Source organism: Rhagoletis zephyria, unplaced genomic scaffold, assembly GCF_001687245.7.
Source record: "Rhagoletis zephyria isolate East Lansing unplaced genomic scaffold, Rhagoletis_zephyria_1.1 Rzeph_scaffold_00249, whole genome shotgun sequence".
Classification (NCBI taxonomy): domain Eukaryota; kingdom Metazoa; phylum Arthropoda; class Insecta; order Diptera; family Tephritidae; genus Rhagoletis; species Rhagoletis zephyria.
Window position 1 is genome coordinate 194,513 of NW_016157333.1, and position 20,444 is coordinate 214,956.

Here is a 20,444-nt window from a genome sequence, read left to right on the forward strand (position 1 = left end):
GCATCGATGCCTCGATGTTTTCTATAAACTGACATCTCTGGTACATCGAACCGCCAAACTTCGCTTTGTCTGAAATTCAAAGCAAGCAAGATGCAGTTTTATAGCTCATAAAATTTTATTATAATAGAAGTTTCAATTGATTTGATTTTTAAAATTTTTTCTTTTGCTGACATGCACTTTGTTATACTAAAATTTTATTAAGCTATAAAACTGCATACCCAAAAATTTTCTAAAGGCTCATATTAATCAAAAAGTTCAAAAAATTTATCAAATTTTGTTGAATTTTTCTAACTTTTGTATAAAGTTTGAAACATTGTTGTTGCTCACACTTGCCTGGTTATCAGGTTATCTGCTTGGATATTATTATTCTGTGGTGTATGTTATAGTTGTAACCTGAACAAAAAATATAACCACATAACCAGATAACATGATAATCAGGCCAGTGTGAACAACCCAATTGTTGTTGCTCACACTTGCCTGGTTATCAGGTTATCTGGTTAAAATTTATAATTCTGAAGTGTATTTTATTGTAGTATTCTGATTAAAAAATATAACCACATATCCAGAAAATCTGATACCACGGCAAGTGTGAACAACCACATCGTTTTACATGGTTTTGGTTAAAGCATGAAAAATGAAACTGCAATTAATTTCTGATATAATTCCGAATTAACGAGTTGATCCGGATCAACGCTGCCATCTGCCTATGCTTTAAGATAAATATAAGTAGATACTCAAAATTTACTATGCAAATTTGTAATTGAAAACTTTTAAAACCAAACGACAAGTTTTTTGGTATTATTTGTTTATGTATTTATAAAAAAAATATTTATTCGAACAAAAAAGAGGGCCAATTGTAATGAGAGTGTCCAGATTGGGCGATTGAACGCCAATTTGGCGATTATTTTTAGATATTTGCGCGTAAAAATTTAGTAAATCGCCTTGGGCGATTTTTGCCCTTCAAATAAATTTTTTGTGCGCAATCATGTAAATGCGTCCAAGCACGTGAAACGTTTTGATGTGGCAACACTTTTTATTGTTATCGATTTTATTATAGATAATCGAACATTTGCCAATATTAAACCGTCATTTGTGAAAACTCCCGCTGAATGTGAAATTTGCAATTTCATTTGTGGAAATAGCTGTTCTCGCCTTATTTTCTTTAGCGGATTGTGCGATTAATCAATTAATATGAGTTATAATAAATTCATTAGATGCACAGTCCTATTGGAAAATGTGTTAATACAAATATTTTTTAAAAGTGTGCGTGTGCTTAAAGAAAATTTTTTTGTACATCACTATTACGTATATAAGTGATTTGTGTTATTTAGTATAACCCTGAAGGTATTATATTCGTTGTTGGTTTTAAAAACTATGTTATAACAAGATCTCATTTTTAAAATAAAAGATTTGTTAAGTCGATTTCATGAATTTTATTAAAAAAAAGGCCGATTTTTGGCGCTTTTTTCAGAAATTGCGCTTTTTTAAACAATCTGGACACCCTCTGATGGTAGTCATCATTTACCACCTCTGCATTATTGTAAGTCATGCTGAGTTCGCAAAAAACTCCGGAAGCATTCTCCGGAGCACACATCACACTAGACAAGCATACTTTATAAATAGCGCCCTTAAATTTGAAAATTAGTTATTAAACGACAATTGAGAAGGGCGCTTGGTGTTAGTAGAAGCGCCTAAAAAAAATGTATATTACCTTCTTGAAACGAAATGTAACCGGTAGGTGACGCGGGGTTCGTTTTAATATGAAAACTCACAGAGGGGAATAAAATAATTTTTCACTTAAATTGCGGGTGAAACCGGCGCTTAGTAACTCAAACGACTACCACCAGAGTTAATAATCCTTTTTTTAATGTTAGAATAAATTAGATTCACATAAGCTATGAATCGCTGTATTTTGTATGCTTATCTTTCCTTTTTTGCCATCACTTTACATGTTATGCATATGTATACCAACAGTCAATGTAAATGTGTATGTATGCATATACATATATGAGATAATCAAATCGAGTATGGCACTTTAACACATTTATGAAGCAAAATTGCAAAAAGGAAGAAGATAAAAGTAATATCCTGTGCAGCATTGCCAACACGATAAAAATTTTGTCCACATCAAAAAACTGTTTTCTCTCTGGCAGGCGGTATCTCTCTTTGTCTCTCTATTTCGCATGGAATATTGTTTTTACCAACTTGCTTTTCCATTGCTTTCCAGTCAGCAGCTGTCAACTTATTGGAAAATTACTTAATTGTTTTAGCGCTTATATAGTTTCTGTGTGTATATACATACATTCGATTATTTATGTTCATGAATATGAGTTGTAAATGTGAATGTGGTTGATATACGCCCAGAGGGGAAACGCATATGTGCTGAAATATCCTACGAAGTGTCAATTGGCCCCCAGTCCTAAATTCGGCAGATGGGTCTAGTTCGCTCGCTAGTTCTAAAATCGACAGCGAAAAAAGTAACATGATTTTTTAAAATTTTTTTTTTAAAGAAATATGTTTTCAGTGTGAAATAAAATTTGTTTTAATGAATGTAATTCAAACTGAGCACTTGAAGATGTCGAAATGTGAACACAAATTTTTGTTTTGTATTATAAAACTATGAAAAAGCATCTGTGAAGTGCAGAACGAAAGCGTATTTGAATGAAAAAAACCATCAAACAAATATCTATCTAAAGTAAATAAGCCCCCGGTGCGTTCTTTTTTCTGTATAACCGAACCAGTTCTAAATTCATCATCTTAGATATATGTAGATATCTAATGAAACGTTTTTTTCTTTGTTATTTGGCACATTTTCTGTGACTTTTTGACTTTGCATTACTGCTGTCTGTAAGGGTAAAATTATTATGCGCATATGTGTGCCAGATTATATGCATAAGCTTTGCCGTCTGTCACAGCTTTTAGTTCTGCAGTCTTTACGTGCCAGCGATGGTATAAAGCGGGTTTGTGTCCCGTTTTCTAGTCTGCACATGACTTTAGAGATTTTACACGTGTTTAGCGCATTCCATCTCGATAAAGTCTGCTTTTTCACCCCTTCGTCCATTTCATTATAAAGATTTTTTTAGAGTGATCCGGCAGCTTGATGGGCTGACATGCATTAAGTTCTGAGCAGTACACTCCTGCTCCCTGAATTTCTTCTCACATTCAACGGCAATTTTTAAAGACTTGAAATTTGCTCCATATAATGGCTGCGTTTCTTTATACAGTCCGGATAATCCCATTTCACAGCCGGAATAAACAGAATGCGTTTGAAATAGACGTCAACATATCAACAAGAACGTTCTAAAGAATAAATAAACAAAAAAGTTTATTCCAAACGTTCAGAATGAATAAAGAAATGCAGCCAATACTAAATTTCTAAGAAATAGAAATTAAAAGTTACAAATTTTGATGAAAATTTTTCGGTATTTCTTAAATTTTCCCGAGTTTTGTGTGTATAAAATTGAAAAATTTATTATGCTGGTTTTTGCTCTAGAATGAACTATTTAAAAGAAAATATATTAAAAAAAAATTTATATGGAACATATACATAAATAAAGAAAATCGTCAAAATGTCAGGGTATTCACATTTAACATTTTATTTTTTGAAGTTAGAACTTTTTTGTTGGGTGATTGGTCTCCCTCAGAAACAGCTGGGCCGATTTAGATGAAATTTGGCATACGGAACACTTATAACAGTGACTAACATTTGGAAAATATTCTAGGTTTTTGAACCTATTTGAAATTTTAAACGCAATTTTGGCATTTTAACCCCATGCGGGTTCATTGGTAAAATAGTGCACACACAACTTTTATTTTTAATAGCGTATAATTTGGTTTACTACATCTTTAAATTTACTTCATTCTATTTTCCAAAACATGCACTTCTGTGTAAACCACCTTCACCTAACCTAACCCAATTTAATTATTAAAGAATCAAATTTATAACTACATCTTTATTAAATTACGACAAATTCACATAAATATAAAATGGGGTTTTTTCTGGAACCAATGCACCATTTGGTTTCTAAGCATGTGCGCGTTACGTTAATAGCGACAAATACTTAAATTGCATAATTTAGCAAGCCAAAGATCAACTAAATAAAAACAAAGTCACGCCGATGACAAGAAAAAAATAAATACGCGCATGTAAACGAGACAAAATAAACAAAAAACCATCATCAGTAGAAATTAATTGAAAAAGTCAAGTAGCAATGGCTCGTTTATGGCATCAATTGTACGCAGCACACAGAAAACGAAATTCCCAACCCTTCGCACTTGAACGGCCTCCGCCCGAAGCCAAGTATATCTACGTGCCCATGTCCGCGGCTGTTAAACGCTGCGGCACTGAGATGTCAATTCTATGTATACTTGATTGCATTGCAATTGTTTTTGCTGAATCCCTGCTGCTGTTGTTTGAAAAAAAAAAAACGTTTGCTGTTCGCTAAATCTATTTGATTAGAAATTAGAAAAATAAAATAGTAATAAAATTAAACAACAAAATTCTTGTCAACTTTCAGCACCGCATAGCCGTTATTTGAAGAAAGTCAATTGATCGACGTCGCAGACTTTGCAAATTCAATATTTATGCACACGTTTGTCAATGCATAAGTATGTACATTAAGATGCATCACCAAAAAAAGCTCGGGATTTTCCACCGAAAATTTATTATTACTAAGACTTCCGCCAAAATATATCGGAAAAATGTTAGCATGTACGTGAACTACACAAAACAGTAAATTTTTGTTTTTGTATGGGGAGGAATACACCCTAATGTGCATATGCATGTGCATACATATGCACATGTGCAGGTATATTTCTATATGCGCGTTTTTCGGTGTTTTGTCTGTTAGGTTAGAAAAAACTTATTTCGTAGTTAATGGGACAATATCCCACAATTTTTGCGCTGCAAGCGACGGAAATGAAAATATGTATGTAAAAATCTGTCATTATTAGTTTTTGTTCTCCGCTTTTTGTTATCTGCCACGATATGGATTATCATCGATATTCAACAGCTTGATAAGAAAAAATTTAGCACAAAAGATAAATGCGAATTTGATTAGTAGATTTTGGGCGAAATGATACGTGAAAAGTTGAAATTGCTTTTTTTTTTTATTATCTCTATGAAACAATTGCCTTGAAAAATGTACATATGTTTACATTTATGTTTATGTTACACAAATATTTTCGGCCAGATTTTTTATACAATTTTCATTAAAATTTCAAACTTTGAAACTTTGTGAGTAACTACAAATTACGATAGATTTTTGACAATTTTTTACTGATGCTCTTCCGCTTTGTTGGGCTAAGAAAAAAGTTTGAAATTTTGATTGAAATTGTTAAATTCTTTTATTTTTTTAAACAGTTTTTATGGAGCTTGAGGCAGTTTTTTATGAAAAGTTATTGTGGAAAAAACAATAATACTTTAAAGTAGTAGAAATGGTGCTATTTTATTTTCGAAATTAAATTTGTTTTAATTGAAAAACAAGTAGTTAAAAAAAAATTTTATAAGCCAAGCTTTTATTAGTGGTTGATAGAAAACTAACCCCCGCACCACCTTACGGCTAAATTTTACGTGGAGTTATTTCTTTCCATTTAAGTAATATATGTACATCTAAATATGAAACAAATCGGACCATAAATATGGATTTTCCAAATATATCTACACCTGCGGCACCTATCGGGGAAGATTTTTTAATAAAGATTCCAAATATGAACTATATCGGACCATAAATACGGATTTTTCAACTAGCTCGAGGTACCTGCACCATCTAGCGGATTAATTCCTCTTTCGGGTTCGGAGCTAAGTTGGAAGTTTCAAGTCTCTAGCTAATCGGGAAGTTGGTTAGAAATTCATCGCAAGATTTGATTACACACAGATGGAACATAATGGAAGCTTGTAACAATGGAAATTAAAATAAAATTGACCCAGAAAAAAACAGCGAGAAATCATTGTCCCAATTCATGTGCGTGGGAGTGTATCTAGCTAGATTTTCTGAGTTAGCGAACAACATGACTATATCTACCTGTAGCCGCTCGAAATCTACCTGTCTTTGCTTTTGACTGGTTGCAGTTTTCGAAATGCCTGATCTGAACCTTATTTTTATCCAAATGAGCAGATTACTCATTATAATGATTTCTTCATTCTTCAAAGAGCAAGGCTAACATATTTTTTACTCGTTAATACTCTTATCCGCGCACTTCACCGCTAAAGCACAAATAAATGTCCGAGGAAAACGAAAAAAAAAAAATCAACCCCACCTCGAGCCACCCCCACACACACAACAAGTATTTTACAACCCTAGTTCCAAGTTAAATGCTAAAACAAATCGCCGCTGTCAGTAAGCAGTGCATTGCATAGCATGGACCAGCAACCAAATCAATCACAACGAACCGAAAGACATAGCAGCAGTCGACGCCACATTGGCACTAGTGAATAAATAAAGTAGTAAGTCGCAATGAGAGCAATACGTCAAACGTTGCGACATTCGGTTCAGTAGTTTGACATGAGTTCAGTTACATACGTACATTGTACGTACCCTGCAGTAAAATTTAGAGACAGTCTCTTAAAGCGCTAGTTCCGCCCTACACATTTCAGAACCATCTCTGATCTAGTGCAAAACGGCTGCAGAGAGGGACAGTTAAAACTTTCGGTGTGTTAGTTGTGCTCTGTTGAGAAGTAAATGCACAAATTCGCACTTCCCGTACAATACGAAAATAGCTCAGCGGGAAGACCTCCGACTCTAACATCGTTGGTCACGAGTTCAAATCGCGGTGGAGGCAGTTGTGATTTTCAGATTTAAGAAATTTAAATTAATGAGTGCCGCTTAAAAATTGAAGAGAAAGTGATCAAATTTAATATAAACAAAATAAAAAAAAAATAAATAAAAATTTAATAGAATGCAATCTCTAAAAGAACAGAAAAAACGAAAAAATATAAAAAAATCTAATAATCAGAATTTTTTTACATAAAAAAGTTATTGTCGCAGATGTGTCCAAAATGGAACCAGTGCAGAACTAGTTCAAAAGTTCTGCAGAGGGGAGCAATTTCCACTTCGTAGGACATCGCCATGTAAAAAGAGACAGTTGAAAGCATTGCGTTGGGATAGATCGAGAACCAGTACCGCCTCTTAAAAGGCTAGTTCTGCGCTAGTCTTGAACTAGCGCGATTTACTGCAGGGTATGTACGTTGCGCGGCTCAAGTGAACCTAAAACCAACAACAACCCCACTAAGCTGCATAACGAAGGCACAGACTCGCAAACTGAATACATACATACATACAACATGTAGGTTGAAGGACGTATGGACCGCCAATCATTATATGTCGTAAGTATGTATGTAAATGCATATATGTGTATGTGTAGGTACGACTGTTTGAATAAATAACTAAATGTTAAATTGACTAGCTGGCGCATACAATCTCATAGACTGATGCACTGACAGGTAGTTCTGAATTGCCCGTTGTTTACTATATTTGCAAAATGAAAAAAAAAACTATAACAAAGATATGCGTGTGAAGCAGGAATATAACGAAAAATTCTCAGGGGTGCTGTGTACTTTAGTACGCAACACAATTATTAAGCTTCCACTTCCCTCACTCAACACGCACACTTTAGCGCTAAGCTTTTGCTATTCGTTGGGAACTCACTGACGTTAAACATTGAAATTCACGCTTCCATTCAAGTGTACGTACTTACGCACTTGTGCTGTACTTTTGTTTGTGGGTTTATGTGTACATAACTAGAGAACTAGAGAATAATTGCTCCATTTCTCCATATGCTAGCGCACAATTCCAGCGTGTGTGGTACATAGCATACTCTGAGCAGACATATCTTTCCAAATGATAGGAGTGTATGCTTTACTGCACATGCGCTACGGAACGAGAGCGCCGGCAGATTGTTTCACCACCATCTTGTCTACATATTTATCTCACGCAACACCTTTGAACGGCAAACACCCAAAATTTAGGGATGCCAACTTGTTGCGAATATATTTACAAGTGTTAAGACAAAGCAGTTTATGCAATCAAAATTAAACTGAATGTAGCAAGACAGTCGTTTCGGTTCTGTATCCAAATGCCGCCAATTCGAAATGCCAAGTGAAGACAAGTCCTCCTCCAACCGGTCTTTCGATGGCAAATGAGGCCTCCTATTGCTCTGCTACTATCACCGGGTTCGAGTTGCATACTTTCAGGGATCGAACATTTTAGTCAATACCTACGATGTGGCAGTACTTGTTAAGCTGATACAGCGCATCGTTCCATCGTATGCGGAATTCGCCACCGTACATCTGCTCTCGATTACTCCAAGAACCCCCTTATCAGATGCTATCATTGGGCATGCTTCTGCGCCGTGAATGTACCAGCACCGGTATAATGAGTGGCTGATATTATGCGGTTTTTCTGCCTTTTTTGCCTATCTATTATAAATTCAGCCATCGGTGCGTACAAGAACTCCTTTTTCGAACTATCGAAAGCGGCTTTAAAATCGACAAATAGTCGCCTTACTTTCTAATAAAATTTTCTAACTTTTTTCCTGCCGGCCTGCATTTTAAGCTCTTCGTCTGCATTTGTATCGCCTCGCTCATCAGCTGCTTATATCGATCCTACATATGTATGTAGCTCGTGTTCCGTCCGATCACAGGGTTGCCCTGCAGTCGCATCTTACAGCTCGTGACACTATAAGTCACACAAAAAAAAAATAAACCTCGAAGTATACGAAAAAAAAACTCAGAAATATTTCAAAAAACCTCACAAGTTTTTGACAAATTCCGGAAAGTCCCAAAACCACCTGATTGGCCTCCAAAAAATCACAATAAGATCTTGTAAGGTCTTAAAATCCGGAAAAACTACGAGGGATTTCATTTTATTGGCAATGCCTTAACAAATTATCAAGCAAAATATAATCAGTAAGTTATGATCATTTCTAGATAATACTTTTTTTTGTTTTGAAAAAGGTCGCTTCAATTCACAGTTTACTAAGTAATACATATTCTTTTATACATAAGTCTCACTTCTAGACCCTTATGCACATAATTTAACTTATTCAACTCCATCTCGTACTAATCGATATTAATGCGAAAATGAAATCAAGTTACTTTATTTTAGCGAAATGCTTAGCGGCGCTGCATTTTATTCATCTCCAAGTCTTATCTTATCTACGGAAAAGTGCGTACCTTGGTAACCTTATGAGTATTAACCTAGATGAGAGCAGTTTTTGCCCAATGTTTTTCCGAATTCGAACTTCCAATTTTCCAGCATCAACTCACTGATTTGTAAAGCGTACAACTTGTCTAAGATACAACCAATGCGAAATGTGCCAGCTGTCACATGTAAATATATCTCTCTTCTCTCTCTCTCTCTGCCTAACTCCAGGGAATGATTACACTGTACGCCAAAATCAACTTTTTTTTCTGAGTATTGGACCAAACCAGTTTTTTTTTAAGAGATTGAGTCATATGTAATAAAGGTGGCACTAGAAATCGCAGAAAACGCAAATACCGAAAAATAATCAAAAAATACATTTATTTTAAAAATATTTATTTTTCGCTGTATTGTGCCAATCGTGTGACTACAAAAAAATTTTGGTCCCAATTTTTTTTTATTTACTACCAACAGCCCCCGCATGTACAAATCTGTACAAAAGTACCAATCGTGTGACACAAAATCAACAACATTTCGTAAAAAAAAAAAATTATAAAAAAGCTCGGAATATTTACGAAAGTTTTTTAATACTGCAAAAAGCTGGAAACTTGGATTTACATGGGTTTTGTTAAAGAATGAACTAAATTTTTTTAAAAAGTAACCAAAATTAAATAACAACAAAAATAATAAGTTAAAATTCGCAAAAGTTGGTGCGGCTATAATTTTTTACCACTATATGTATTTTTTTATATATTTAATGGACATACATATATTTACATTGTGCAACAGGTATGTATATATCAAAATTAAAAAATAAATACCTTTTTTTATTTTTTTCAAGTTTTTAGTGCCTTAAAATCTTCACTCTGGATATAACCAATAAAAAATCAAAGATTTTCTAATCGATTGAGTATAATGCATTTCATCGAAACTCCACATCGTTTTATGCAAAAACAATTTTTTGTTAAATACGCAGTGTTGCCACTCAGACTTGTATTTTTCCGAAAGTAAAGCTTTGTATTCACGCCCTGTGAATTAAGAGGGCTTCGTAAATAATTTGATCAGCCAACGGTCTGAAACCTAGAATACATAGATGTTTGATTCTTCTCCTTTCTTTGATACCAACCATTTATTTCCACTTACGATCTGCTTTAATCCATCATGATATCCGACTTTTATCGGATATGTATATCAATAGATTATGTTTTTATGTAGGCGATTTGAATATGAAAAAGGCCTCGAGGCAAAAAAGCAACACACTTGGCCAATTTCGTAGGTCTAGTCAACCTCTGAAGAGGTATGTAGTTATAGCGCTGATACCTACCCTTGTACTCGGATAAAGATAACCCTATATCTGCTATTCTAGTACCCGGGTAAAGATAAACTTCTAGTCCGAGTCGCCAGCCAAATATAATCCGCTTTCCGGGTACCCGGATAAAGACAACCGCCTACCCGGGTACTCGGATAAAGATAACCCGATATCCGGGAACTCGTATAAAGATAACAAACTACTCGGGCCCCGGCCAAACAAAACCCGCTATCCGGGTAGCCGGATAAAGATAAACCTCTACTCTGGTACTCGAATAAAACTTATAGTCTACCCGAGAACTCGGACAAAGATAAGACTATTCGGGTCTCCGGATATATATTACCCTTTACCGGAGTAATTCATTACCTCAGGTGTACGAAGTATGTCAAAAACTACATCGTGAACCAGACAGAAAAAATGCCCAACTTTTCGCCATTTACAACGAAATTGAAAATAAAAATAAATTAACTTTTTATCAAAATATTAATGTAAACTAGCCGACTTTAGTTTTCTTCTATGCCGCAAATAACAAAATTAAGCGAATTTTTTTAAAATAGCGATTCTCGGCTCCATTTATATGCGACCAATATTATTCCTCTTATTACAAACAAGTCTCCTAAGTAAATATCAGGGAAGGAGATTTATTTCATGAAATTAAATATAAAATCTCAGTTTCGAACCAAAATAATGCGCACATTTGTATATCTCCGCGAAAGAAACCTTTAAGCGATTGCGCTATTTTCGACCCTGGATTATATCAAGTACAAGAAGAGAATGGAAACACCAAGCCCATTGAGAATGGGGGAATTTAAATTTTACACGGATGGATCCAACCTAACCAATAGGATTCGCTATAGAGTTTTCTCTAAGGGACTGGAGTTACCCGTCGGAATTCCGGAATACTGCAGCGTTTGTCAAGCAGAAGTTTTAGCTATAAAGAAGGTACGCATGCCGTAACGAAGACTACGATAAATAGCTTCTTCGGCGGCAATTAAATCAATGAACGCGGTAATGCTAAGATCGAAGGTTTTTAGCGTCGTATTCAAGGCCAGCCTCATATGAGGCCCGGAACATAGAAGTATTGAAGGAAATTGCAGAACCGATGAGTTAGCCAGAAAAGGTGCCAATCTCGCCCTATGTGAAAGTATAGTTATAATTGGGATACCCATGGCAACCCGAAAATTAGTGATTAGAAATAACATTATTCAAGAGGCGAACAGGCCATAGCTAGAGTCGGACCCTCAAGAGAGGACATTGCTTGTGTAGCCGGTCATTGGCTATTTGGCAAGCGCTCTTCAAGACTATTATCCCAAGAACATGGCGGAAGATGCAGAGACGAGGAAGAAACCGTAGAGCTAGTTTTCTGCAACTGCCCAGGTCAAGAGCAGAGCAGCCTTTTTAGGTAGGCACTTCTTTAGCTCTCTTACGGAATTATTCGTTGTAGGAACAAGCTTTGTTCAACAAAGTCAGTGAAGAATAGTCACTGAGGTTCCCGTAATTTTGAGTGGTATCACAATGGATCTCCAAGGGCTAAGTAAGAGTTGGTTATTTGCACCGACTGCCACACCAAACTAAACTAACCTAACCACGTTTACGCATTTACATGATATCAAAAATTATATTTTTCGAAATTCTTAATTTTTGAAGATTTTTTGCGATATGTAGTCTTTCTATGTAGGTGTTATGAAAATCGAATAAACTGCCAACCTACCAAGAGGAAAAATTCCTACCAAATTTGGTAGAAAAAGCCCAATACCGGCAACACTGGTCAGCCGACCATTGCTATTCAAACAATTTTCTGCGCTCTTCGCTAACGCAACGCTGTTGTTTAAACGACTAAACGTTTTATGTGTGTGTTTGTATTGGTGTTGTATAGTCAATTTCCATTGAGTAAAAGGAAATTGTAAATTTGATAGTGTGTACATTTGCTCATTATGAATTCGCAGCTTATCGCGTATGTCTGGCGTTTGGCTTCGCCTTCGTGCCTTCGTGCCTTCCTACATTTCGTTCATGCGCTCTTGTGCATATGTATGTATGTTTATTTGTACGTATGACTGTACTACATGCACACATACATATGTACACAAGCGCACTAATGTTTCGTATACGCACTGTTAACCCGCTAGGCTGCCAGCAGCTTGCCTGCCAGCTGTTAGAGAATTTTTCCACTTAGCTGTTACTCGTAGGTATTCCGCGATATCGAATAGGGCGGCTCCGCACAAGTGCCACTCCAGCTCTTCGTTTAACGTTAGCGCCGTCGTTTAACGAAACCAACGACGTACAATTTTCCCATCGTTCTCGGTCAATCGCTCGCTGTCAATTTACTGTAAAGCATGTGTGTTGGATGATAGAAAATCTGTAAAAAAGGCAGTAATGTGAAAAAAAATGTGAAAATTGCAAATAAAAAATAAAAATAAAATAAAAAAACCTTGACTTCAGTTAAACGAGTAATGGAATCTAATTTTTTTGTAATGTTAAGTGTATTTAATTTATGTACGCTGCAAAAAGAAAAACCAAATCACAAGTGATTTATGTGTGGGCTGAGCTCTGAGCTGCCATGCCCTTCTCTACACTTTTGAAAAATGGAAGAAAAAACAGGCGACGCGTGCCTTTTGAATAAAATACTAATTAACAAAAATAAAATATATTTTTTAATTGCAGTGTTTGTGCTTTTTTATGCAAATTGAAAAAAGAAATACATATGTGAAAATGTATCAATACTTTGCTTGAATTTCTCTATACGCTTTACTTGTACGAGTGATTCATAATTTGTGGAAATTAAACAGTGCCATTTGGCTGCTGCTGGAGCACGAAATTCTTCGATATGCTGTGCTACAACCAACGCTAAATGCCACCCAAACGCCCAAACTCCCAACAAATATGCACGCTTGCTCGTATTCCTCGCATACGCACGAGACGTAGTACTCACTAGTTTTTGCAGCTATCCCTATCAACCGCTCTGCTTTCACAGCTCCATTTTTTCGCATTCATTTTCTATGCACCCTCCCACGCTTCTCGCCTCTCAAACTGCTGCCATTTGTTAGTTAAAAGTCCCTACTTTGACACTCACTCACTTATCAGCCAAGCAGTCAGTTAGCCATACATACATATGTACATACTTCACACGCACATACATATTTACATATGTACCGTAAAAGCGGAGAGTACTTCCATAGCAAAGCATAACAAGTGTGCTTCCCAGCTCCAGCAGTTCCATATGTATATGTGTATGTGCGGGTTTATGTTTCCTCTCCGACGTCTGTCACGAAGTATTACGAGTATTCGTTCACTTTTAATTCGGCTGTTTGTGCCGCCGTATGTACCGTAACTAGTGCATGGTGGCATGGCAACTTGTCGAACAAGTACGCTCTCTCTTCGTAAAAGCACCCCTGTGTGTGCGCTGCGGTCGCGCGTCTAGAGTAACCTTCACGTTGAAAGGACTGGTCAGCGTGGTAGGCGTGCAATGCAAGTGATTTTGTTTTTTTTGCCACAGCACGCTAGACTAGCTGTTGCATTCGAAGGGGATTATGTTTGTCTGTGATGTGAAAAAAAAAAACCGTGGAGAGAAGTGGAGCCTTTTTTTTTGAACATATGAAACCCGTCGATTTATTGGAATAAAAAAATTCTATTTAAATCCTTAAATACATTGGGGAGACAAAAGATTATTGGGAAGCAGTTATACCTTCCACTTTGACATTCCCGAGATTCCAGAAAATCGCTGTACTCACTATTATATTCGACTTTTCTTCCAAAATTTGCAAGCGCATACACACCTGCATACATACATACATATGTATACATATACCTACAAGCATATATAATTCCCGTTAAATCCCATAAACGTCACGCGAAAAACTTTTCTTACTTCCTTCCCTTGCAACGCGGTCTTTCTATTTCTTGCTCTCTCTCTCTCTCTTTCTCTCTTTCACGCTCTCTTGCTTGCCTGCTCGAATTCGAAAATATCTGTACAACTATATATGTAAATATTTCGCGGATGTGCGTTGGAAAAATAAAATTCCTTCGTACTTACAATCGCTCGCGCACAGCATACAGAGGATGGCACAGAATCTTGCATTTTTACATTCAAAATCGTCTATTTATCAACAGTTCCAGCGCTGAAAAACGACGATATTCGTAACGCAACCAATTAACAAAATGCTGTCAGCAATTTGACTGCAAAAAGAAAAGAAACAAAAAAAAATAGATTAAATTCAATTTGTTCAGCGAAAATTTGCGCATTTGCGTGCATTGAAAGTATCTAGTAGTTTTAATTTAAAAAAAATAAATACGAACGAACAGTGCATATGCTGAATGATGCGCGGCATCATTTACATCGCCTTAACATCGTGCTACTCCATATAAATAAAGACACTCAAAAATCAAAAAAACAAAAAAAAAACGGCTAATTGCTACTTTGCATGCAATTACGGTAAAGTGAAGTGTGCTTTTAGGCGCCTACTAACCCAACTAGCTAGCCCAACGCAAACTTGTGCAAATCCAGCATTTGCATTGAAATTTTCCTTTTGTGCTGTGGATTCGGCCGCTCACGGCCGATTTAAACGACCTTCAAAACGTTTTGCGTGGAAGCAATACGCACCATGGGCTGCGCACAGTCTGCCGAGGAGAGGGCAGCAGCCGCCAGAAGTCGCTTAATTGAAAGGAATCTCAAAGAGGATGGCATACAGGCAGCGAAGGATATAAAATTGCTGCTGCTGGGTGAGTGGATAAACTAAAATAAAAAACTTGCCGAAATTCTATTCTGTCGTAAAAAAATAGGCGCATATTTAAGTACGCAATTGCGTGTCAAAACAAATAGTTGGCAGTAAACAAAAGTTGGAAAGACGCCACTTTGAAATTGGTGTATGTATGTATTTGAAAGTATAGAACTGAGTAATGAGGGTGTAAATACTACATACATATGTAGCTCTGGTTGGGGCTATTTGGGCATGTCACATGCATACATACTTAAATTTGTTTGTGCGTACGGGTAGATTTGCTTACCCAGCGAGCAGAAAAACGCAAGTTTAGTCGACAAAGCGGTTTCCGTACATTTCGCATATCCGGAAACATACAGAAAAAGTTTTAAATATACGTAAATTTTTTGTGTGTGAAAACCGTCTGCAACTAATCTTTTTTTTTTTCAAAATAATTTTAAAATATTTATTCAAACTGAACATATGAAAATTTGTATGCAGCATCTGAGTGTGCAGAGGAGCATGCTACTGATTGTTAGCTTTCATGAGGTCCCAGATTCGAATGCTGTCAGAAGCATTACACTAAAGTTATACAAAAAGTACTTACAAAAAAATTTTAATAATTGCTAGCTCTAATAGCCATTTTAATGAAAGTAATTTAAATGAAACCCCATTTTTTATTTGAATTTTATATGAAAATTGACAGAAGGAACAAAATCACTCTGCGAATCAGGCTTTGGTTTGATTTCACCTTTGGGACAAAAACAAAAAAAACAACACGAAACACGCGAAGCAATCAATATACTCACGAAACTTTGAGCCAAATATAGTAAAACTTCGTTTTTGATGTTTCTCTCTGAAGTCGGGATTTTTAAAATTACTTAAAAATTCAGCGCAACGGAGAATAACAATATGGGTAACAAATGAAAGAGAAAACTCTGTAACAAAATTCATTAATTTGACCATTTACAAGTTAATTTATTAATAAATTTTCTTCGTTGATAGCTTGAGGTTTTTGTAAAAGAACAGGCTTTAACACAAATCAAAAGAATTTACAAAAAGACTTTTCATGTTAAATTTTTTTCCTGTTAAAGTTTGCATTTTTTTCATTCACAATGCAAAATTAAAATGAAAAAATCTTGCGAAAATAACCTGATTTAAAAGAAAAACGGTATTCAGGGCCGTAATCTACGACCCAGAATTAGGTTTTCACCGTTTTTTTGTGTCATTTAAAAATTTGAAATTTTTCTTACAGTGTAATAACTTAAAAATCCCGTTGGGTTAACTTCTACGATCGACCTCTTTTCTCTCAGCAAATACATATAAAGGATGATTATTATCCCTCCCCCTTTTAACAAACCATTTTAAGCCTGTGATAAAAAAGTTATTATATATTTCTTTTACTAAATCATCAATTATAATTATCTTTTGCTTTGTTATATTTAGGTTAGATATGCTTTTATTTTTGAATACAACGTATACAATTAATCGCTACTTCAAAACTAAATATACAATTTGTTTCCCTATTCATAATTAATTACATTTTACTTGCGCACTTCGTGAATAATAGAGCACACAATCAAAAACACAAATCAGCCTTTCATCAAATAGCGGAAGTTAAAATAAAAAATAAAAAATGCAAAACAAACCAAATAGAAAAGCCAAAAGAAACCGCATAATAAATAAATAACTAAATAAATCAATAAAAAATTAGCAATTGTGAGATTTTCATTTCGCCCTTTTCCGCTGGCTATATGAATGGCTATGAAAATGTGTATGCTTAATTATAAAATGGCGTGCATTCGCTTTTTCAGAATTACCTATGACCTAATTAAAGCCAGCTGGAAACTTTCTTCGCGGTGCCTAATAAGAACTTTTGCCTGAGCCAAAAGAACGTTTGACAGAAAAGGCGGTCTGTAAAGTAAAAAACTTGAAACGACTAAAGAGCAGAATCCCCCTCAGACATGGGCCAAGAATAGTCGCGTTGTGATGACATATGGAATACTAATCGCTTTCGATGTCATGAGCTTTACCGATGTTCTTATTTCCAACTGTGAAATCTCTGCCAAGCGTGCAAAATCTTCTATGCTCTTGCAACTACAACATTGGTCCGATGCCTAAGTCAATAAAAGTCCTTATAAGGAAACTCAAGAGCACAGATGAACGTTTTCTGTTATAGGAGGGCCAAGAATACTCGCTGTCCCACAGGATGAAAAGTTTTCCCGTACATTGGCTAATTGAGTCGTGTGATCTGTTGAATATGGCTGAAATGAAGCCTTTGATGTACCTACCGTGTTCCTTCTTGGACGGATGTGGTCGTTTCTTACCTTCTTGATTTGCCACTTTTACAATTTGTTTTAATATTTATGAATTGGTTTATTTGAGTTCTACTGCTGCAAAAACCGCCCCCTGAGCGATTTACATATCGCTAGCTTAGAGTAAAAAGTTGCTAAGTCCACTTTTTATGAAAACTAATATTTCAATACAGTAGGCTAGAGAAATTGAAAATACATTCTTTCGAAAGGGATAGAGGTACTTGTCTTCTGTTTTCTCGTGTACTTATATTCAATGAAAGGAAAATTTGCTAAGTCCAAAAGAAGCTTCGAAAGTTCATTAAGATCAAAATTATTCATATGGAGTTTTGCTTTGCTTTAAACAGGCAATGTGTTGTATTCAAAGTTTTGCGAAATACTTGAAGAAAATGGCTATAAGAAGTTTTTTCCTCTCCTGTAATATTTTTAAATTGGGATTTGCAACTTTTCAGTCTATGCTAGCGATATGTACATATGTTTGCCATGGCGTATGAGTGATTTCTGCATTTACATTTTATTGATTCATTGATGTACATACATATGTATGATTGTTTTAACTCAAACAATCTTTAAACATCTTTACATTAAAGCTTTCTGCACTGTCCAGCCTGAATATAAGTAAAAATTCCAAAGTTTTCCAAGATATCTTTTTTCGTATATATGTATATGTACCTACATACATATGAGCCATTTCAGTGCGGACATCGATTAACTCCACTTACTGAAAATTTTTAAATTTAAGTGTCAAAGCACTTGGTTTAGTCATAACTTATCACGTTTATAATAACTTTATGTAACATACAATAGTACATTAATATTTGTAACAACATTATTTATTTGATTTTATAATATAGATGGAATTTTAAAAAATAATGTACATTATTTGATCGCATCTGCCAACTTTTTGTTGATGGAGTTAATCAATTTGTGCACTGAGCGGTCAAAATTGGGTGAATGGTGTTTTGTTTTTAATATTTACAGAATTTAGAAAAATTCCAAAAAATTTTATCAAAATTTTGAGCTGTTTAATCAACATTTGTATACAATTTTTGAGTATGCAGTTACAAGCCCCATGAAATTAAAAAAAAAACAAACTTGTCAAATTCAAAGGCATTTGTCATCAAATAAGTGAAAACAGATTGTCAAACTTTCTTTCTCGATAGATTTAGATCACTTTGGAAGAGACGGGTCCAAACACGAAATATTATTTTTAGAGTAATTTGAGTTGGGTCTTCCCACAGAGAACATTGAAAAGTGTCTAAGGTTATGAACCGGGACATTAAAGTTAAAGCGTTCTAAAAGAGATGGACATTTAGATTAGAGATGATCAATTATAAAAGAGTATGAAAGAAAGGAAGTTCTACTATTCATGGTTTCGAGATGAATACGCTGACAGCGTGATTCGTAAGGAGGCGACGGTTCAGTGAAATTCAATGTTCGAAAAGCATATTTAATAAAAACTTTTTGTGTGCGTTCTATTCCAATAATTCGGCATGCGTGATAGGGTCTCCAGACAAAGGAGGCATAGTCTAACTTTGATCTCACTAAGATTGCGTAAAGAACCTTTAGCGTATATGGGTCTGAAAATGGTAGATTGTTACGCTGAACGACATTCTAACATAGCGTTCGCTTTAGAAACGATATTATTGATATGTGACGAAGAACTTAATTTTGTGTTAAAATAGAGACCAAATTTGTTGCCAAAATATGACATAGTGACAAGCAGTCTTGAGTTTCCAGCTTTCAAGAAAAATCACAAGAAATGTTTGTCAATATTTCGGTTGCTTGAAAAAGTACTTTGCCGTTAACGTAAATTTTCCTGGAGAAAGTAATATGGGAGTACTTTTTCTTGAGAGATGCTAACCGTCGTTTAAATACAAAACCGCGTATCAGGAAAATACAAAACCTCGAATGTGAGGTTTCCCAAACTTTATAGGAGAGTGCAAAACTTATCTTATTTCCAGGGACCGAAAATAACAGTTATTATTTTTAACAGTCAAACTTGGCCGAATATTTTTAAGTCCGAAGTAAAAGTCTTTTCCTAATAATAAATAAACCGCTTATCCAAATTAAACAAGTTTGGTATTAAATGAAAGAAATAAAATAATAATAATAATAGCTTTAAAGCTGAAATGTCCAAACGAGGAAACCCACCTATTGAAAAATATTTGAATAAAAAAAATGTTAGTTAATTACCATAGAGCAAAATAAATCACTGTCATCCATTATACAAAATTTTAGAGAAAATATTTCACAGTCATAGTTTAGTGCTCCTATTTTAGGATTAAGACAGCTTGGATACAGTTTTTGTAACACACTCCAATGCTCTTTATAATAATTATTTAAAAAAAAAGCAAGCAGCGAATTCTAATCCAGGTCAATCGCATTTTATCAAAAACTGCACATTCATAATATACAAAAACTGCGCGTTTGTATTTTATTTTGGGCGAAGCATTGTATGCATTTTTCACCATTTTCACGCACAAGCCATGAAAACATTTGACGGCCCACCAGGCTGGATCAAACATAAATAAATTGACTTGGAAGCTTTGTTTATTACCCGGCCATGTCAAACTTAAATTTTTCATTTGCCATTACTGCGCGCTGAATTTATTCCATCCAAAGTAACTAAAGTCGAAATGATGCGATATGTGTTTGTTTATTCTTCTTCTTCTTTATATCACTTTTCATACATATATATATATTATCTTAAACAGAACTGACTGATTTTGATGCGGTGACTGCTGCTGGAGGATGGTTCCGTGCGCAGAAGTGGAAAACTTTTGACTGCCATTCACCTGGGAGTGGCCAGAAGCGATTCTTGTGCGTACGGTTCAAATCGCAGCTCACAACGTCCGGATATTTATATCCACGTATCCTCTGGGTAGCAACCAAACACCCGTTTGGGAGCGAGCTAAAGTGAGAAGGCGTAAAACTTCGCGTGCGCTGGGTTTGGGTCCCGCCACGTTAAAACCCCGCCCAATGAAAA

The 20,444-nt window shown here is 35.3% G+C and overlaps 1 protein-coding gene across 8 annotated transcripts in view; it reads left to right on the plus strand.

Moving 5' to 3' along the window:
* Positions 1-20,444, plus strand: part of Galphao (G protein alpha o subunit) — a 106,288-nt gene that overhangs the window by 24,033 nt on the left and 61,811 nt on the right. Inside the window, exons 1-2 of one of the 8 annotated variants that reach the window (XM_017609725.1) lie at positions 12,767-12,922; positions 14,557-15,165. The exons of 5 other annotated variants lie outside the window; for them this stretch is intronic. In XM_017609725.1, the coding sequence (XP_017465214.1) occupies positions 15,048-15,165 (118 nt within the window). In that variant the 5' untranslated portion in view covers positions 12,767-12,922; positions 14,557-15,047. Of the gene's footprint in view, positions 1-12,766; positions 12,923-14,365; positions 15,166-20,444 lie in introns of those variants that run through there. 2 more of the 8 variants (XM_017609723.1, XM_017609724.1) reach the window with 2 other exon arrangements.